Source organism: Mycteria americana, chromosome 1 (genome assembly GCF_035582795.1).
Source record: "Mycteria americana isolate JAX WOST 10 ecotype Jacksonville Zoo and Gardens chromosome 1, USCA_MyAme_1.0, whole genome shotgun sequence".
NCBI lineage: Eukaryota > Metazoa > Chordata > Aves > Ciconiiformes > Ciconiidae > Mycteria > Mycteria americana.
This window is the reverse complement of record NC_134365.1, coordinates 197,208,216-197,230,649: the sequence shown is the minus strand read 5'-3', so window position 1 is coordinate 197,230,649 and position 22,434 is coordinate 197,208,216. Positions and strand designations below refer to the sequence as shown.

At 40.2% G+C, this 22,434-nt stretch overlaps 1 protein-coding gene across 1 annotated transcript in view; it reads left to right on the top strand.

The window, feature by feature from the left end:
* Positions 1-22,103, top strand: part of KL (klotho) — a 51,490-nt gene extending 29,387 nt beyond the window's left edge. Inside the window, exons 2-5 of the mRNA XM_075492003.1 lie at positions 7,208-7,718; positions 12,405-12,673; positions 15,283-16,399; positions 20,236-22,103. Of these exons, the coding sequence (XP_075348118.1) occupies positions 7,208-7,718; positions 12,405-12,673; positions 15,283-16,399; positions 20,236-20,573 (2,235 nt within the window). The 3' untranslated portion in view covers positions 20,574-22,103. The remainder of the gene's footprint in view (positions 1-7,207; positions 7,719-12,404; positions 12,674-15,282; positions 16,400-20,235) is intronic.
* The last annotated feature ends 331 nt before the right edge of the window (positions 22,104-22,434 follow it).

Sequence of the window (22,434 nt, the reverse complement as noted above, 5' to 3'; positions counted from 1 at the left end):
AGTATGTAAAAGTACAAGCCTTCCCAGACTTTCATCTGCTATAAAATTCAAAATCAAAGTGTAAAAATAACTCTTATCTGCCTTATCTTTGGGCGGGGTTTTTTTGTTTTTTTTTTTTCCTTCTGCTAGTATTTTTGGAGTATCTGCAATGCATCTTGGTGCCTGTGGCGTAGCTTCATGCTTTCAGGTTACCTTCTTTTTATTCTCATGCTAGCAAAGCTCCTCTATTTTGCCTGTGATGGGGAGAAATGTTTTTTTATCTAGCTGCTGTGCCTTCAGACAAGTATTTAATGCCATCTTTGGTGGTTTTTCTGTGGAGGTGACTATCATACCAAACAGAGGCATTGTTCTGGAGTTAGTACACTGCTCTACAACTTAAGGTACCTGGTTTAATTTTTCTTCTTCTACGCACGTCATAATATCTCTGTTCCCAATTCTTAAAATAGGAATGGTATTGCTTGCTGATTTGTGTATGGCAGGCATAAATTCATTCATGTTCATGAGGCATCAGCGTGTTACAGTGACCAGCACAGTGTGAAAAACAGTGACTAAATTGTACTGAGAAAGGCATTGGAACAAGACAGTGTAGTTCAGGTGTGTGATCAATACTTGAAGCTATAATTGTAGCAAATTTTACATTAAGTGGTTATAGACTGAAAAATGTTCACTTGGCATTGTGTACCATTTACAAGCCTAATTCTGGTCCCAGGTAGTTGAAATTGGTCAAAAATACCAAATTTATTGAGTTGGTCATCTGTGGTAATGTTGGCTAACAGACTCTAAAAAGAAAACTAGAAAAATACATATTTGGGAAGGAATTATAGAGGAAAAATGAAGTTATTACATGACATATATTATCTATAGCAAAGTCCTGTAGTTTATACATTAAGATATTATCTTACCAGTTTTGAAATATGGGAAGAACCTTCGCCAATGTCTAAATAGCTGTATCTGTTACTCAGTGTTAGGAATATAATTTGCTTGTGAAAGAGAACATTTGCCCAAAGACTGTGTGGGTGAAACCTACTTGACTTGGGATCTAAGGGTGAAACATTACATGAAATGTGACATCCTTTGTTGTAGCTTTTGATTAAAATACTTGCTTTTGATGATATGGGGGAAAAAACACATTGTATTTTTCCCATTCTTGGTACAACACACATTCTGACTGATCATATACTAGACTTCCCATGTTATTCCAATAATTATATCCATTTCAGAAGAGCTTTTGATGTAGGACTCAATAATGACACGTTTGTTGGAGGTACATCAGCCCGATTTCTAGTAATCAAAAAGCCTTTGCACATCTTTTCCAATTAACTATTCTCTTTGTATTGCTACATGAGTTTCGGTAACACTTTCCTATTCAGTTTCATTAACATGCAAATAGAGAGTTAATACAGGATAGTTCATCTGAGCGTGGAGAACAGGTTATTTGTGCAGTTTATTTGTGAAATGAATGGTATTATTATTGGTTGAGAAGACACACAACTTAAAATTGAGACAACTTGTTCTAGAAGAATGAACACAAATTATGGAATCATGATGTTCCCAATTATAATTCTTGATTTGCTCTTGTGAAGGTTATGCATCATGATAGATGTAAGTACTGAGAACTTGCAGAATGATACATACCAGTGCCAGTCTCAGGAAGGTCTTAATGATCTTGGGCAGGAATTTAGATGAGTAGTCAGGCAAACAAATGTCTGTGTATTACTAAATTGTCTCTACCTAATATTTCTTGGACTGTGTAGATCTGTCCTGCAATAGAGTATGACATGACTGTGTCAGATTATGAAGTCTGTTTGCCTGTGTTGAATTATTTCTGCTGTCACTGCAGGAATTTGGAGTTTGTAGGACTAGCCCACGCTATGGCATTGCAGGGGGCTTTTCTGCCTTGGAAATGTGTTTGACTGACTCACGCAGGGATCTCTTTAAGGCTGATCTAACATGATCAATATCAGGGTTTCACAAGTTGAGTATAGGTAGAATGTGGTCCGAAGAGGTATACTGAGTGGGAAAGTCAGGGGAAGAAGACCGTGTTAACTTGAAAACAGGACTGTGCTGGAGCCTGAAACCTGAGTGAAGTGCAGACATGCAAATGGATTTAGCTAAGGACTAGCTACATCTTGTCACTTTCTTTCATTTTCAAGATGATATATAACTTCATGATTTTCTTAGTGATGTAAGCATTTTAAGGGTAAGGTAAATGCTGTTTAAAAGATTTCCTGACAGTCTATTCCTGAAGAATAGACACTAGTAAGCACAGAGAGCCCCCATCCTAATTCGCAGCTTTCCCAATACCAGTTTAGCTCAAGTCTCAGCAGGTTCAAGAATGTAGGGTAGTATCCCCCAAAAAGGTATCAGCTAAGTGTTTGGTATCTAACAGTATGTGCTACTCTCTGAAAGCAAGTAATAATGGCAAGATTACCCAAATTCAGCCTGGAAACCAGCACACAGGTTTTAGCAGTTAGTTCTGCTCATAACACGAGTGACTACACAACTCTTCCTAGAGCCAGTTTGTAACCAGCCTTTTTAAGTAAGGTTTTCCAGTCAAGCCAAGTGATCTGCAGCATCGCACATCTGTCTGAGCTAACAAGGAGCAAAGTAAGACCCCTCAACACCTTGCGAAACCAGGGACATGGAGTCACCATACTCTGTGTCAGTAAAAGCACTGAAGTGCGGATTGCCATGATCTTAATCCTAGTCAGCTGTGAACTAAAAATAGGTACCATTAGGTAAGTCACTGAGATCGGGAAGTAAGATTTCCAATAAATATGAAGGAACTGATGGTAGGTTGGTTCCTACTTGTTTTCTCTGTACGTGATCTGGGAGGCTAAACTCCAGTTATAGGTAGTAGACGTCTAGGAGGTTTCAGTTGTCCCAGCAAAGGTATAGTGTCATTTGAGCTATGCTAGGATATTCTGCCTGGCCTCCAGTTACTGCTCCAGAAGACCAAGGTCTCCCATTGGGTCCTGAACCATGTCTGCCAGCCTCATTCAGGTTAAGGCATCTCAAAAAGGTCTAGGCACCTATATTAAATCATACGGCTAATCCATACAGTTAGTGGGACCTAGGTGGTGGTCCTGCTGAGTGCGACGATATGGCTGCTGTACTGTACTGAGGAATCACTTGCTAGACTCAGTTAAGTAGATTGACTTGGAGCAGGATCCCCTTAGCTCAGTATAAGTAGCGCCATGTGAGACTTCCCTGGCTATTTAGGACATCTGCATGGAAATGGCAGATGTGACACAGGCCTGTATCGTTCTGGAATGGCAACCAGATGACTGTTCAGGCAGCTGAGTGGAGCCTGAGATCTCCATTGCCTATAGTGGGAGCTTGGGCATCTAGCTCACATGTGGGCAGTGAAATATAAAGTGTCTTCAGCTCAAAATGAGTCCCACCCTAGGAGTGCGATTCATTTGCCTGAAGATAGGTATAGGTGCAAATTATCATTTGACACATCCTATAGTGTCCTAGGTGTTTCTGTGGGGCTGAGAGATGTGACTTAGGATTTATGGGAGACTCACAGCTTTCTGAAACTGCTGTTAGAGGCTGAAGTCTCTAAAACTGCATTAGGCACCTAATTTTAGGCAAATGAATTCTGTCCCAGATTTCCATAGAGACTCTCAGCTCTGTCACTGGCTTTTTCCAGCTTTATTTCTAGGTGGTTTTGAACTACTTCATTAATCTTATGTCCACAGAGCCTGGGGACTTTGATGCACTATTTTCTATGTTTAGCTGTTTTTTGTGGAAATAGTATTCCACTTCATGCACACCCCAGGGGGCAGATGTTTAAGTGGGCTGCTTCTTGCCTGCTTTCATCTGTTTGTAGAACATGTCTAAACTAAATAACAGGTTTTGTCTGTCATCAGTGGAGAGAGATGGACTCCCAAAGAGTGACTCACCCTGCATATCTTAGACATCAGTCTTCTCATTTCCTATACAGGCAGACTAGATGACCTGCCTAGAAAGTAAAGTTGAATGAGATAATCCTGCATTGTTACACTTCATATTTTTTCATTGCAAGGAGGGAGTGAACAGCACCTCCTTGTCTGTGGAGAGGGATAATCTGTGGGATTCCCTTCCTCCTTGCTTCATGGTAGAATCAAGGCTACTAAAATACTGGAAGATCTCTCTCCACTGATAAGAGTAGGGAGGGCCGAGAGTTATGGGGCAAGTCCTCCATAGTCCTCGAGGTGCTCTGTGGGTGGGCAGCATACTTGCAAGTGCACATGACAGAGATGAAATTGTGTGTTTGAGAGCGTGCATGGTGGTATCTTAACATTTGAGACAGGAAATCTGGAGATGAGTCAGGTCCAACAAAGGAAGAATATATGGCACCTTTATGAGGGAAAATTTGGGTGTGCAAATTTGAGTTGCAAGTGGTGGCACATTTGTTCCCAATGGTATTTTTAAAATCATATTTAAAGTGTTGGGTGTGTAGCGTTTTGGTCATGGTGTGTAATGTCTCAGCGTAATGGAGCTGCAGCGTGAAGTAAAATTAAGTCTGTGCTTAGGTCAGCTCTCATTTTTGACATGAGACTTTGAAGTGGTTACTATATTTAGTTTCTCACCAGCATCAAAATCCATTGTATTAATATAGACAGATGGTAGGACTACATCACATTTATTTGAGCTATTGATGTATTATAAGTGAGAGCATGTATGTTGAAGTTGGCAACTGAGAGCTTGATTCAGATACACGCACATAGGTGTGTACTGTGATTCACAGTTTGCAAGATTGTTCTCTTTGGGTTTTGGTGACCACTCTAAAAGGGCATGGGTCTAGCCTTCTCCAGAGCTGGTGTCAGATCTGCACAGATGTTTTATATACCCCATTATGACTCAAAGGCAGCAGGTTTCTGTATGGGGGCAGCTGAACTGAGCCTTGATTATTGATCTTACCTTTAGTTGTCCTTCACTTCCAATTGTTTTTCTCCCAGCAGTGAGAATTAAAATTCTGCAAGAACAGTGGAATGATAGAATTCATTATTTTTCCTGGGTAATTAACAGCGTCTATGTCAAAAATGATTAATAATCTTAATTGCTTAATGTTCCTAGTAATGCTGGCAGCTGGAAATCATTGTGGTTCAAAGCTTGAATGGTATGAAAGCTTGAGCGTATGAAAAGGAAACTATGAACAGCAGCTATCAATACATTAATGATAAAATTTGCCAACATACCAACTGCATGGAGTGAAATTATAAGGCTTTCTATATGGCTTATATTCCAGGGAGGGCTAAAAATGTGTGCGACATTTTGATTAATAATCTGTCATATATATTCATCACACCTGTGACTGTATGACAGGAATGGAGGTTCATGTCATCACAGCACATATGAACAAATACTAACTGATAAGTCTCAAAATGCAAATGTGAACTGGGAATAGTTATTAGGTAGGCTTTATTCTAATGAATAGAACTCACATTTTTTACCTTTTTAGCAATGACCTAGAAAAAGGCATTACAATTTCTACTAACGTGCAGATGACAAAAACATGGGATGTTGATTCACAGAGCAGTCAAAATTCTTTGATAAGGTAGGTACAAAGAAAAAATATGTTTTAGACGGTGAAGGGCTCTGGAGATATGGTAGTTTAGATGAGCATATGCTCACAGTGTAATGTTGTCATGGTTTAAACCCAGTCGGCAACTAAGCCCCACACAGCTGCTCGCTCACTCCCCCCCAGTGGGATGGGGGAGAGAATCGGAAGGGTAAAAGTGAGAAAACTTGTGGGTTGAGATAGAGACAGTTTGATACGTAAAGCAAAAGCTGTGCACGCAAGCAAAGCAAAACAAGGAATTCATTCACTCCTTCCCATGGGCAGGCAGGTGTTCAGCCATCTCCAGGAAAGCAGGGCTCCATCACATGTAACGGTTACTTGGGAAGACAAATGCCATCACTCCAAACATCCCCCCCTTCCTCCTTCTTCCCCCAGCTTTCTATGCTGAGCATGACGCCATATGGTATGGAACATCCCCTTGGTCAGTTGGGGTCAGCTGTCCCAGCTCTGTCCCCTCCCAAATTCTTGTGCACCCCCAGCCTCCTCGCTGGTGGGGTGGGGTGAGAGGCAGAAAAGGCCTGGACTCTGTGTAAGCACTGCTCAGCAGTAACTAAAACATCCCTGTGGTATCAACACTGTTTCCAGCACAAATCCAAAACACAGCCCCATACTAGCTGCTATGAAGAAAATTAACTCTACTCCAGCCCAAACCAGCACAAATGCTATGGCCACATAAGCAGAAATAGTGTATTAAATTGTCTCTGATTTTACTGCTGGCAAGGCTACCACTAGCATATTTTGTCTAATTCTGCTTTTGCAGTTTAAGACTGCATGATGATGACAAATTGGAAGAGAATCAGAGAGAATGGTTAGAGGGCTTGAAGCTATGCCTGAAGATAATGCGAGGTTCCAGAAACTTAATCTATTTAGCTTTCAAAGGGAACATCAAGAGACTGTTTCAACTTACTCTGTAAGATCATGGGAAAGAAATTTGGTAGAAAAGATCTCCTCACAGTAGCAGATAAAATTATACCAAGACAAGTGGTTGAAATCTGATGCTAGAGGTAAATAGCAAGTTTTAATAAAACAAATTAAATTGAATTATTGGAATAATTTTTCAGGAGCTGTGGTAAAATGTTTTTCACCAGACTTTTTTAATCCAGATTGCTAGTTTTTCCTGTACTGTGTGTTCTGGTTCAAAGAGGAATAAGTTCAAGGGTGTTTCTTTGTCTTGTTTTGTTTGAGAGACTGGGGAGTTCTGAAGAATAGATCTTCCTTCTTTATATATCTGTGAATCTACAGATAAAGTGATATTCCCATAATGAAAATGTACTTTGAAACATGTTTAGTTAATTGCATTTTCATTTTTGTAACTACTGGAAGTATGTCTGAACTCAATAACAAAAGTTAATAAAGGTGTCTAACTAAGTACCAAAAGTGTGTTCAGTGCCTGGAATAGTATCTCATGGAAAACTGAGATGCTGTTTTCCCCGACCAGCTAGTGATTTATAGTTGATATATGGTATTAAAGAAAAGTTAATTTAGGAGTTGTAAACTGCTGATGAATGAATAAGGCTGAGCCCTCAAATGCCGTGTTTATGTGGTTACTACGTGGCACTGGATGTCAGTACTTGAGACTAATTGTGTTACTTCAAATGGAATTTCAGGTGCATTAATTACAGTCTTTCTTTTCAACAGGCCCATGCTAAAGTCTGGCATCTCTACAATGACCATTTTCGTCCAACTCAAAGAGGAAAAGTGTCCATTGCCCTTAGCTCCCACTGGATAAAACCTCAACGTATGACTGAAAAAAACATAAAAGAATGTCAAAAATCCCTTGATTTTGTGCTCGGCTGGTTTGCTAAGCCCATATTTATTGATGGTGACTATCCAGAGAGCATGAGGAGCAACCTCTCATCTCTGTTGCCTGAATTCAGTGAAGTTGAGAAGAAGTATATCAAGGGAACAGCAGACTTTTTTGCTCTTTCTTTTGGAGCTACCCTGAGTTTCCAGCTCTTGGACTCCCACATGAAATTCCAACAGTTGGAATCAATAAGCCTGAGGCAGCTCCTTTACTGGATAAGCAGTGAATATAACAACCCCCAAATATTCATTGTGGAGAACAGCTGGTTTGTTTCTGGTAGCACCAAGAGAGATGATGCCAAATATATTTACTATCTCAAAAAGTTCATTATGGAAACTTTAAAAGGTAGGACTGAGGTTGTATTAATATGTGCTTGACAAAATCATAACGCAAAATAGCCTACAGAAACATGTTAAAGAACCAGGCTGAAAACTAATTTTAGTCTTTAACATTCATCTTGGCACTTGTGAAATGAGACTCCAGATCCCTTTCCTGGGTTTGTTCTTTTCACTCTTGAGGACCCTTAATATCTGCAGATAGCATTTGGTGAGCTTGATGCTGCTGCCTTTGAAGTCAGTAGGAAAGTTTCTACTGTCTTTGGTGGGAGGAAATGCAGAACATGTGTGAACTATACTGTCAATGGACTTAGGGAAATTTACTGTGTTATTTATTAATAGTTGTTTTCCATATCTTAGATACATGAATGCCTATGTACAAAATGTAAGAATATATATGTGGGAAGGTAAATACTATGCAATAGGAGTTCCTCTGAAGAAAACAGAAGGCTGAAAGAATACATTTTTAAATGAAAAATTGGAACCTTTTCATTCTGCATCTCAGTGTTGCCCTTGCACAAATTTTACATTGGTACAGCTCTGGACATCAATCACAATAATCTGAATTTACATCAGTTTAAGGAGAACTGAATGTTTGAGGTTATATAATCTAAATTATTTAAATTGTTAACCTATTATTTTTTCTGAGCAGTAAGAGAAATACACTACCTTGTATGAAAGTTATTTTCTATTTTCCCATTTCCCTGTGGCGAAACAGAGTTTTTCAATCCTAGTAGTCACAAATAAGTTGTTGGGTTCCCATTTCCACTTTCATTGTAGTCTAATTTCTTAAGTTACAATTTAATAGTTGATTTACTTGTCTACAGTTTACTGTTCTGGTTTTAAAAACAGTATTATTGTAGCTATTAGTTCAGATGAGATAGATAGCCATTGTGTTATGTTGCCATTTTCATACAGGGGATGAGGAAAACTGGCTTTCATTTGATTCTCAGCACTCATGAAGATGCAGAGGAGTCCCGCGTTTGTTTCATCTGCTGTTCCAGAAGCCTGATTATTACAAATAAATTCAAAGGTTAATAAATACATGAGCCGGTGCATCCAAAATGGGAGGAATGAAATGTAAAAGAGTTACTAACTATTGCAAGTACAGTATTACTAGTTTGCATGAAGTCAGATGAAGAGCTATAAGGGGTCATATTCCCGCTACCCATATTTCTGCTTAGTTTGTAAACTGCTGGACATACAGACAGGAATCTGCCTTTTAATCACAGCTGGCTGGAAACAATCTCAATTTACAGAGTTTCTTTCCTTTTAATGTGCCACTCAGTAAATAATAATAACAGCAACAACAACAGTAGTCTTGTCATATTAAGTTAAGAATATGAACACTTGGCTAAACTTTTTACAGAAAAAAAAAAAAAAGCAGAGACAGACTGGATCTGCAGAAGGGACTTCAGCAACAATATGATGAAAATTATTGCACCCGACTCTTCTGCCCATTAGAATCTGCAAAATCCAGTGTAAATACCAAAGTTCTCTATGCAATACCTAGGGGGATTTAGTTGAGGAAGATCCACAAAAGGCATCATGTTGGCTGTAAGCACTCTTGTTGGACAACTTTAAAAACCAAAGGCAAAGGCACTTGTCTCTCTCAGAGATGTAGGACATGTCTATCCAGTGCAGTAAAGCACTCTAATGTAGGGATTCATGAGCTGGTTACCACCAGATTCACTCCAGCAGTCATGGGGCAGTAACGTGGCTTTAGCCATTTTAGGGGCCACTAAAGGAGCTATAGCACTGAGAAGCAAGGATAATTAATTTAGACCCAGGGCCACATAAATGTGGTTTTGCTGCTTCCTAGATCTGGCCAGTATCTTTGCCTGATTCTGTATATGCACTGGTTCAAACAAAACTGTTTATTTCCATATCTATGTTTACAAGTAAGTGCAGCCCTGTCGGAGCAAGCCTGTGGAGTAAAAAGAGCTGGTGCTGAGAGCCTAGTGTCCACGCCATGTGCATTCCTGAAGCCCATTTCTGGATTAATTTCACCCCAAAGGAACCCATCCTGAGACCACTCTGTGATGTGAACCGAAGTGTGATAAGGAGGGAGATTTGCTCAAAAGTATGCTCCTGATTTCAGTTGGAAGTGCTGATGTAGATGCCCATGCTGACACTGCATGCTGTAGACAAGCTCCATACATCTCCCCCCCGCCCCCCCCCCCCCCCCCCCCCGGGAAAGGGTCTTTATTTGGGATTCACAGCCCTAAATCCTTTTACTGTTTACTATTATTGATCTTTTTTTTTCCCAAATACCATTTAGGGTTGAATAGAGTAAATAGAGCTGTAATATAAAGTAGTTAAATATTAATTAGAGCTGCTAATTGGTTGGAGATGTCTTCTCACATGGGTGGGTATCTAACCATTTAGTCTAGTGTCATATTCACTTCCCTGCTCTGTCTCTGGTGCAACAAATACATTGATTGTTCCTTGTAAAGTGGAGCATGTTGACCAGGAGGACAAGCTCCTCCGTGCCATGTTGACTAGCCGAGGGGTTAGGTCATTACCTGGGGAGTTAGCAGGTCTGGATTCAAAAAGTCTTAAGGAGAACGGGATCAGCCAGGCCCCTGACAGGTCAGGACCGAGCTATTCTCAGGTGTGTCCAGAGGCAAAACATAGATCCTTGGGCATCTTCCATGTGGAAGCAGGGGCTGCGGGCTTCACACACCTCACATTCACACCCCGGGGTTGGACAGCAGCTGAGCAGAGGATTTTAAGGATCTGTATTTGATGCTTATGGGTCTGCCAATTTTCCTTGAACTATTTCTCTAGTAAGCTAAACAGAGCGTGAGCTGAAGTGCTGTTTAATTTTTAACCCAGTTCTGGCAGAGTTCTGGCCTGCACAGTAGCACACTTCTAGGCATGCTGTGGGGGATTGCTCAGGTCAGGAGTTATTTCCAGTAGGTGGTATGGAGAAAGCCACTCAGTTTCAGAAGCAAGAACAGTTTAGGTTTCAGTCAGCCTGGCTTGCACACCAACAGATGTAAAAAAAGAGGGGAGATAGACAAAGGAAAAAGAAAAAAAAAGACAATAATTTTCATTGTGTGTTTTCAGTAACATGCAATTCATGTGGGATACTATGTTTGAGACTTCCAAACTTTTCGGAACTTCCAAAAATTTTTCAAGTTGCTTCTTTCATAGGTGACACTTAAAAGTGAATGCATTTTTAAAGAAGGATTTGAGGAGAATTTTTATGAGGTGCTCAGGAAGTGTGGGAGTGCTGTGTGATGACTTACAGAAGGGATGAGATGCTGTTCAAGGAGAAATTCTCACTGAGACCAGTTCACAAAGTGGACCTGTATTGGCTTTTACTCTGCTGGTACAGCAGATGTCATCATGGATGCATGCAGAGGTTAGAAAAATACTGGCATTTGCCAAACACAAAAGAATGATGCCTTTAGGAGGAGAAATATTCCATTTCCGTAGACATTTTCTCATGACCTCTGATAGAGACTGGGCCAAATCCATTGCTTATTTAACCACAGTTCATTTAATTGATTCAAACAGGGTTACAATCAAGAATCCATGTGGTCCTTCATAAATGATTGTAATAAGGTACATTAATAAAACCAGGAAATTAGGATCTTGATATTTTGGTTGCCTGAAATAACGCTTTCAGTGTAACTAGGCTGAAAAATACTATGTTCAGTCAGTACCCAGTTTGGGTTGACAGAAGATGGTGAGTAATAAAGATAAACTCTGCTGGCTGCAGAGCCAAACTCAAGTTCAAAAGAACATTTAAGAATGTGCTTAAATGCATTGCTGAATTAGGGTGGGTCTAATTATGTAATTCACATAAGCACACTCCTTTGTGCTTTCCTGAAGCTGAGCCTTGCCCAGGAACATTTTGCTGAATCTCAGTGTTTAATACCACTGAAAGTAAGTATCACTTGGAATCTCAAAATAAAACTGTAAAGCTGGCAAAACTAACAGATGCCAGTAGACCCTGATTCTAACTTACAAAGTGTGTGTGGTGATTCTTAAAAGTCACACAGTTGACCTAGAACGTATACATCTTTTTAGAAACCCTTAAATATTTAAGCTGGAAAACGCTATGCCATAAAAGATGTAAAGCGACAGAATTACCACATAAATAGGGTCTTCCTGCATTATCACTTCTGCTTAAAATCCTTGGTAATAAAAATTCATCAGCACACCAAAAGCATTGTCAGGGTTTTCTCAATATGTTTTTGTAGTGGAGGGGAAGGATCAAAAAGAGTAGAACTTCTGTTTGCATACAGGGTAGTGCTGCATTAATGGCACTTAAGCTACCCCGGAGTGAGCTGCAGTGCGTGCTTAGCAGAGTGCAGTGCAGTGCATTACTAGCTAGCTGCTGCAAACAGTTCAAGTGCAGCGTGCTCTGCTCCGAGGCTGAGGTTTGGCACATCTAATTAGCAGCAGTGTTCAAACCACTGCTGCACTGCTTCTCTTCCTAAATCGGGCTTGTTTAAAGCCAAGCCAGGTACCTCTACTGCCTTGCTCAGTGCACCCATGCCCTGGCAGCTGCCTGAGTGCAGCTGAAATACCTTCCCTGAACGGGCTTTGAGGCAGGCCCCGAGATACTTATCTGACCTATTGCATTGTTCTTACACATGAATACCACAAACATTGCTGATACGGTGTAATCTACAGAGGAAAAATGAGCACTGCGATAAGTTTGGTTTTGTTCTTTCCTCAGCCATCCGGTACGACGGAGTTAATGTGTTTGGCTACACGGTCTGGTCCCTCCTGGATGGCTTTGAATGGCACAGGGGATACAGCATTCGGCGTGGATTGTTTTATGTTGATTTTCAAAGCCACGACAAGAAGTTGATGCCCAAATCTTCTGTCTTGTTCTATCAAAAGCTGATAGAAAAAAATGGCTTCCCACCTTTGCCTGAAAACCAGCCCATAGAAGGGATTTTTCCCTGTGGCTTTGCCTGGGGAATTGTTGACAACTACATTCAGGTGAGTCTGATGATAAAGCCGACAGGCTGTCCAGTCAGATCAGTGCACAAGTTCATATTGATAAATTTGCTGGATAGAGTGTCTTTCCTGATACATATTACTGCAGTGCTGCAAGGAGATGGGTACAAGGCTTTTGTACCAAACACTGTGTCTTTCAGTCTTCACTAGACTTTCTGTGTGTGACCAAGGAGATCCAGTCAGATTGAGATATGATAAATAACATTTTAGAAGAACATCCAGAAATTGAAAGGGGTCTGATGCTCATCTTCCCTGGACGGGTTACGTGATCAGTTACTGGAAGTCAGTCCCTTTCGAGTGGAAGTTGATTAGATTTGCTAAAGTGTAGTTCCAAATGTCCTAGTCTATGAAATGGGAAATATTACTGCTTTTTCATGTCCATAATTTTAATGGTAATATATTTGTCTGCTGTGGTAGTCCATATTTTAGAAAACTTCCTGAAAGCTCTTAAAACTCCAGTGGCATGTTTCTACATCTTATGCGTATATATCCTGGTACCATTGTTAGAGGGCTTTTGTATATAAAAAAAGTAAACAATATTAGATTTGGATGAAATTTCTATATTCCTTCTTTGTCATGTTTGCATAGTACTGTGTCTGACGGAGGCCTTCAGTACTCCTGGATAGCACCTAGCTACATCATGGATCCAGTTCATAGCTCTCACTCTTTATTTCAACTAAATCCGATACTTTGGGAGAACCTTTCAAATTTTAAGACTTCATAGCATGTGTAAAAATTGTAGCTTAGTTATGGTCTCTGTAACAGTTTGGCTCTGTAATTCTCTGATGCTGTTTTGGCTTGCAGGGCTTCTCTAACCACAGTAAAGAGGTGTAGCTAAATTCAATGCTGAGGCTTGATCCAAGAACAGAATTTTTAATTTAGATTTTCCACAAAGACTGAATCTCTCTTAAGGCTAGAGTATAGGGGGCTTGTTTGGTTTTTCTCACTCCAAAAGTAAGATCTGACTTTGTTCTCTTGAAAAATACTGCAGCCTCCTTACCTGCTACACCGATTTCCAAGAAGATTCAACAGTCATTATCCTCCTAGCTCCCAGATAGATTCAGGATTGGAAATGGAATTGCTGCCTTTGGGATCAATAACAGATATAAAGTTGCAGAGTCAGTCGGCCTAAGACAGTTAAAAAATCCCTCCCATCCCCAAAACCTTCAAAGCTGAATATTTTCATTTCAAAAGGCCATTCAAACATTTTGTGCTGTACGGCTTAGGTAGTGTGATTTGTAGATGCATCACAGTGGAAAAACTCTTTTGACAGCATTCCCACAGTATTAGTGGCAATGCATGCTTTAGTAATCTACAAGGGACAATTCTCCAGAAAAGCAATTTTCCCTCAGACATGCTGGTTTTTATTACTTTCTTCTATAAGCACAGTACTGACCTCTCCGGAGAAAATAGCAACTGATTTTCAGCAGCTTCTTTATACAGTCTGCAGAGCCTCAGCTACAAGTTGAACAATGGTTGTAGGCTGACACCTGCTTTTCAAACAGGGGGCAGGACAAGGAAATCTGAACTCAGGGGGAACCTTTCACCAAAAAAAAAAAGAAAAAAGGACAAATAAACACATGTGGTACCAGTATCTTGTAGTTTGGCTCTTTCTTGTAAGAGTTATGCTAGAGTATGAATGAGGAGATTTTTACACTGTGGATTATTTTAAGTAATTCACTTTTCCATTTTCTAGTCCTTATTGTGTTTGTGATATTCATTAAAAAGTGAAAGTATAATTCTGTGGGACCCTGAGAAGCTCATCTTCTACTGTGTCCTGTATGTCCTACAGGCAATTCTGACATCTGAAGCCCTAAAGACTTAGGGGAAATGCATTTATTGTTGGAGTGACATATAGTGGGTTTACTTGGAGACCCGAAAAAAAATTGATTCAGACATCAAGAACCTGCTGAAATAACTTGGAAGTGAGTTCAGTATGAGTTAAATAAAAAAGGACGTCTTTAGCAAGAAGGAAAAATTTTGCTTGTCAGCTAAATTTATGCTAAAAATCAAGTGCAGAGAATTACTCATCTTTCATCATAGTCAGGAAAAGAACTGAACACAGAAATGATGTTTCATTCATTATTTCTTTTGCTGTGTTCAGGGAGTGGTCTTGAAACTGAAGCTACTGGGTAATTTACAACAGACAGTCTCTCTGTAGGCCCTTCGGTATAGCTTCTTCATCTTGAAAGAAAAACATTTTAAAAATTACTGTAGTCTTTGCTGAAGATGTGCTTCTCTGGACACTTGTCGCAGGTTTAGTGCCCTATCCCTGAGCAATCCCTTGTTTCCCATACAGTCTGGTGCAATCTGGAGAAGACAGAAACATGGTGACCATTAGCATAAGCTTGTTTGGAAAGAAGGATGAAAATGATACATATATTTGGTACATTTCTGATGTCACATGTTAACAGAAGATTAATTCATTTATATGAGCCAGAGACGTTATGGTATCAGAAATGCGAGAGAGGTGCTAAATGCAATGTTTTGACTTACAATATTCTTTCACTACGTTGTGCCTGATGGTTATGTTGTTCCCACCTACCTAGAACAAACAGCTTGAATCTGGTTATGTTTCTTGTTCTACCTAGGTAGACACGACACCCGCCCAGTTTCTTGACTCTAATGTTTATGTGTGGGATGTTCACCAGACGAAGAAGCTTATTAAAGTGGATGGAGTTTTCACCTCGAAACGCAAGCATCACTGTGTTGACTTTGCTGCTATCAGGCTCCAGATCTCTCTTCTGCAAGAAATGCGTGTCACACACTTCCATTTTTCACTGAAATGGTCTTTAATCCTTCCTTTAGGTAACCTTTCTCTAATCAACCACACACTTGTAGGTTATTATCAGTGTTTTGCTAGTGAACTTCTCAGAGTTAACATAACTCCTGTTGTTGCTTTATGGCAACCTATGGCCGAGAACCAAGAGCTTCCAGTTTCCCTTGCCAAATATGGAGCTTGGGAAAACCCAGAAACCGTTCAGGCTTTTGTTGAGTATGCCAGATTCTGCTTTACAAGTTTTGGGGACCATGTCAAATTTTGGATCACAATGAATGAACCGTCTGTGAAAAACTTGACATACACCGCAGGGCACAACCTGTTGAAAGCCCATGCGAAAGCATGGCATCTTTATGACAAAGAATTCAGGAGATCTCAGAAGGGAAAAATATCTATAGCTCTGCAAGCCGACTGGGTAGAACCAGCTTGTCCCTTTTCCAGGAATGACCAAGAAGTTGCTGACAGAATTTTAGAGTTTGACATTGGCTGGCTTGCAGAGCCGATCTTTGGGAATGGTGACTACCCACAGGTGATGAGAGCATGGCTTCACCGAAGAAACAGTGTTGACCTGTATAATTTCCACTTGCCTTATTTCTCAGAAGATGAAAAGAAGTTAATCCAGGGCTCATTTGATTTTTTTGCCTTGAGTCACTACACCACTACCCTTGTGGGCTGGGAGAAAGAAGATGCACTAAAATATGACCACTATCTTGAAGTTCAGATGATCAATGACATCACATGGCTGCACTCCCCCAACAGAGCTGCAGTAGTGCCCTGGGGACTGCGTAAATTGCTCAAGTGGGTTAAATCAAAGTATGGCGATGTCCCAATTTATGTTATGGCTAATGGAATTGACGATGACCAGAATATGGTGCATGATAAGCTCAGAGTTTATTACATACAGAATTACATCAATGAAGCTTTAAAAGGTAAGGAAACATAGATGGTTTATATGTCACAAGTCCCAGTATTAGTATACACTGTGTGGTAGGGTATGTTTAACTTTAAAAAAATAAATCCTATGTAGGATACTCCATAAATTAAATGTTATTACAGCATAACAGATAGTTTTTCTTTTGATTTATGACTGATTGGTGTTACTAAAAATCAGAAAGGCTGACCTTGCACATATTCTGCAAAGACAGCAGAACTTTTTTGTGGATTCAAGAAATTTAAGTAGATGTTATGTGAGTAGCTCCACATGTATTTAGTCAGATTTTCTTCTTACTGCACTTCTACTGTTGTTTTGCTTTGTTGCTTCTCTCCACTGATGTGCCTCAGGGCTGGGTATGAGTTCTGTTCCTCAGCTGTCTCTGTATCTTATCCAACACAGTGATCTTATCCAACAGTGATCTTCATAATAATTCAGCTATCTACCTCATTATGCCATTTCCTGGACTCTTTCCTGCTACTCAGAACCCAAGCCGGTCTTTTTCTCTGTCTCAAAGATTCATAAATCATAAGGCAAAAAGGAGGCATTTTGAGTCATCCTGTCATACAACACACACTGTTTTTTAAGAAAAGCACAAGACCCGAATGAGATAATTTTTATTGATGAAGAATCTTCTACATCTCACTGTAAGCTGTTGCAGTGGCTAATTATTTACTGTTTTTATATATAAGTGTGTGTATAGATATACATAAATCTTAACTTCTAGTATTGATTTCTTTAGTTTCAGCTTTAAGCCATTTTGTTGTACATTTGCATGTATGTTACCTGTGTAGGTATTCACAGACAGAAAACAAGCTCTCATTTATCTCTCTGATAAAAAGCACAGACAAAGCTCTTAGTGTCCCTTACTATAAAACATCATTTAGAACCTTTCAATTATTAAACTTTTTCCCGTTTGCCAGCATTCTTCTTGAGAGGGCTAAACCCAGACCTGGACACACTGTTCCTGCCACAGCCACACCTATATCTCAGGCAGGTATAATGTAACCTCTTACCCTTTTACTTCTCTTTCCTACATCTAAGCAGCCCATTAGCCCTTTTGGCCATGGCAGCAGGTTGGTTACACACGCTCTTGGTTATCTGCTGAGATTTCCAACTGGGTTACAGATTCCTGCTGCCCAGGCAGAACTTCCTCTACCAAAGCATGGTCTGCTTGTTCTTTGACATCCTCACATTTGGTCATGTTCAAATGCCAGTTGCTTGCTTGTGCAAAGCTTGCTACACTAGCTAAATTACGTCCCTAATCTTTGTGTTATTTGCAAACTTTGTGAGAAATAGTTTTACTTTTCTTTGAGGTCACCAATATATTTAAGATCATTAAATATCTTAATGCTAAAAGCCAATCTCCATGACCACAGCAGAAATACACCTACTGTGACACTTACCTGCAATTACATTTCTAGACTTACTAGTTCTATTTGAGACCAGTTGAAATCTGTTTATTATGGGCTCCCCTTGACCTCGTAACATTCTATTTTTTTGATCCAAATGCCATATAATACCAAGTCAGTGGCCTTGTGAAGTTCTAAGTCTATTACATCAAACATCATTACTTTTATTGATCTGCTGATCTCATAAAAAAGATGTCAAGTTGGTTTGACAAGATTTATTTTTCATAAAGCTAAGCTGATTGGCATTAATCATATATATCTCCTGTAATTCTTATTTATCAAGCCTTATATAATCTATTCCACTCTTTTGCTAGGTAGTGAAGGATGGCTCGCAGTTCCATAATTTGCAGGTCATCCTGTCCACTCTGTTAAGTATTGGCTTTAACTTCCTCCTCTGTAATTTCCACCTCTTTCATGAATTACTGAACATCAGTATTAAGTGCCCAAGAGTTCCTTCTCCAGCATTTTGAAGCACTGGCTACATGTTTTCTGTATCTGTACTTAAAAAACTTACCTTGGCTATATTTGGGCTTATGGTTTCAATCTGTTTTTTCTGTATTGCTTCTTTCCTTCCTACCACTTTAGACCGTACCAGTTCTTGGCACTTTTGTTTTCAAAGTGTGTATGGATATGGGCTTCTCACCCAGTTCCCGTTAGCCAGAACACCTGCACATCCCCCTGTTTTTTACAGAACTTTGTCATTTGTACTGATCTGTTACCAGTGTCCCCCAATGACTTCCTTCTCCCCTCTTCTATCCAGCCTGGAAATAGCTCCTGTGTTTTTCAACTTAACCATCACATGTAGGCCATATTTTCCTATCTTTCCACCTTCTTTGTCATGGATGAACATGTCCCTGCGAACTAGCCGTAATACTTGCCCTAAAGCTCACTCTCCCACTTTGACAACATACACTCCTCCACAGTGTTTTGTCTGTCAGTAATACCAGCTTTTTCATTCTCTTTTCTTCTGCTCTGGTATTTTGCTTTTGTCCATCTTGTCCTTAGACAGAGAGCAAGCTCTTAACCTTGGCATCACGACTGATTCAGGTTTCTCCAAAACTTGCATTTTTTCTGCAAGACCCTGTGCAGTAACTGAGATGAGTTACGGATCATGTGTCCTTACCTCAGTGTCACACTGGAGAGGAATGAGAGGGGATTTGGTACATGCGTGCTCTTGCCTTAAAGTTCCTATTCTGCCTTCTTACTCCAGCTGGTTTCAGGGACTGCACGTGGCACCATTTGTGCATGTAATGTTGCTCACCTGCCTTGTTCCAGGGGAGCCAACAGGTTTGTGCAGATAAATGATTCCAGAATACAGTACGGGACCCTTTGGACTCAGGCTTTGCACACTGTTTAAGTACATCTTCGCCAATTGAAAACACAGAACAGCAGTAACCATTTATGTAACACCATTAAATCCACGCACGGTTTTACAAACACAAACTAATTATCCTGGGTAGCAGCTCTGTAAAAGGGCAGGTAAATATGATTTCATTTTACATATGAAAAGTAAGTTAAAGGTGCTAAATGTCTTGCATGTAGCTGCAGAAAGAATTATTTTCAGAGGCATATGAAAATTCAGCCATTGTTAGCTTTCAGTCCTGTGTTCATCTGCTAGAAGATGTTGCTTTAATTTGTTAAAAATAGTGATTTTGAGAGATAGAGTATTACAGTTTGTGTTTACTGCTATGGATTGATTGGTTTTGTCAAGCGGGACTGATGGCTTAAAGTTAATGCTCCAGCTGCTGGACCTCTTCCAGCAGCCAAGTTAGCAGTATGGATTGTGGACGTGTTCTCAATAAACACTAATACAGGTCATCTTGGATCAGAAACTTGGGTCAATAACAAGAGAGGACTATGATCTGCATAAGCTTATGTAGCTTTCCACTTGCACTGGTGATATCCCAGTATGTGACCTTAGCGTGGGCACGTCTTTGTCTGGTGTCACTGTACCTGTGCTAGAGAGAAGTGCAGCCTGATGTCCTCTGTTCCTTGGCTGTCCCCATCGGGAGGTGCTCTGCAAGGGAGAAAGAGCAATCAGAGAAACAGGTTGCAGAAATCCAGGTGCAGGAAAACCAAAACATGTATTCTTTCATACATAAAAAAGAGAGCCATCTTTTCATGATAGGCTTCATGCTGATCGTTAAACACAGTCATGCACTCACAGCTGTGTTTACCAAGCACAAGGAAATAAATTGCAGGATACTCACAGATCACACTGTCTGGCAATGGCTGACGAATTCTTACTTTTTATGACAACACTTCATAGATGTACATGTACCTTACATTATTTTTGGGAAGAGAAGTGCAGATGTGGGTTTAACATCCCCCTGCCCCTGCTTTATGTACTGGCATATTGTACTGCTCTTGAATGCCAAAGTCACATTTATTCATTTCTTCAACCCATTGTTTTCTTTGGCAGCTTACACCTTGGACAACGTTAACCTGCAAGGATATTTTGTCTATTCTTTTAATGACAAGACTGCTCCTAAATATGGTCTCTACAGTTACGTTGCAAATCAATACGAACCAAAGCCTTCTATGAAACATTACAGAGAAATAATTGACAGTAACGGTTTTCCTGGTCCTGAAACTCCTGAGTTGCTGTGCCCAGATGAGATTGCCTCGTGTCCTGAATGCCACTTCTTCCGAACCAGAAAATCATTATTAGCCTTTATCTCTTTCATATTTGTTGCTTTTGTTGTTACTATATTCTTCATTACTTACTACTCCAAGAGGGTAGAAAGAAGGTATAAATAGAGATGCCCCTTTGAATACATCACTCACTGTCCTTTCTCTTGCATCCCCTTGGGAAATCTGAAATAAGAGCGTACAATGTCGTGATTGCTTCAGCACTAGGAAGGCATTTACATTGCCTGATACTGCAGGACATTGACACTGAGAAGAGATTGCTAGCATGTGGCTTCCAGAAATTTTCTTCTCTGGATTAGTACATTTGGTTTATGACCAGTCCTTAATTCCTGTGGTTGGAGTTATCTCACAACTTTCCCTGGGACCTTTTGTTGAGCAGATGCTTTCCCCTCCTTGGTTTTCCCTCACTGAGCTGGACAGGTAAAGTATGTTTTGAAGACATGGAGTGATGGAAGAGCCTGAACATCAGATTCTCCAAGAGAAGATTGGGGAGAAACAAAATGGTTTACTTTTCCAAATTAGGGTTTAATGCTGATGTTGCATGATTAGAGCCAACACCTGACTGGAGCAGGGAACGTGACTGAGCAGAGACGGAGGAGAATTGCACAAAGCAGTGCTGGGGGAAAGGACACCCCCTTTCCTAAAGCAGATGCAGAGGGAAGGACAGGGGGACATGAGTCTGTGCTGCTGAGAGCTCTTGGTGAATTAATTAACTACTACTCAGGTTGCTGACGGCTGCATCCGACTTCAGGATGTCATTGGGGAACTTCAGCTAAAGGAACTGTGCCTTTTTCAGTGGGAAAGCAGCAGGGGTATGTCCAGGGATTGCAAGGGTCATGCCAACTGATGGGAAGAGATGGGAAGGGTGAAAGGGCTTCTTTTTGAAAACTTTGCTCAGTAAAAAAGCAGAGAGCAGGAACTGGGATGTCCTTGCTGTCTCAGTTGTCAGAAAGCAGTGTGCCTGACCCTGTGCCCTGCTGCCCTGTACCCGTGGACACGGCAGGGCTGGGGCTCCCCTTTTCTGCACTTTCTCAGCAAGTTGCACACAGCTGGCACTCCGCCGCTGCCCGGCTACTTACCTGCTGGAAACTCATGGGTAATTTAGTAAGATGGACTCTGAGTGCCATTTGTGTTGAGTGTGGAGACTTTAAATCCCAGCATTTTGGTGTACTAATCCAGCGCTTTATTGCTGCTTTTGCCAAGGTCTGAGATCTTGGAGCTGTTGGTCCAAGCCTCTTCCAGGTTGGCTGGAGGGTTTCCTTTGCGCAACTGGATCTGGCCCTGGCAGCATTTCATCCCGAAGTATTACTGAACGTCTGTGGGCCTCTCATTTTTCTCTCAGCAAGATAAATTAGCAAAATATTAGCAACATTGTTTATTAGTAAGAATAGAGAGAGAATGGAAAAAACCCCTATGTTATTTTGCCTGCCTCATGAATCACTACATTAGGAGTGTCCTCGGTAGAAAGCAGTGAGGTCGTTTTTCTCCGCTCTCTAACTCTAGGCCTGCATCGCCTTCAGCTGTAATTGTATTTTTATTGCTATGTGAATAATGTCAGTCACTGGAAAGAATATTTTAAAGGAAATGTGCTCTGTGTTAATTAAGAATTATTTATCTACTAAAGCTGATTATACTGTATTAAATGTGATGTTTATCTACTAGATGACTAGTGGATGACTAAATGACCTCCCAGGGTTCCTTTCAACCTGAATACTCTATGATTCTGTGATTCTATACTGTAAATTAAAACTTACGTATGAAATATGATTTTCATTTGTAATTTAAGATTATATTTTTTCTTAAATAATCTATAGGAATAGAAAAAGAATTAGTATCTTGTCATAATGATTAATATATTTGTCCTCTAGTTCCAGTCTTAAAATGGTCTCTCTTTGCACTAACGTATATTTTGGTATTGAGATTAAGGTGAAAAATTCAGGGTAAGTGATGAAGTATTAAAAATATATAT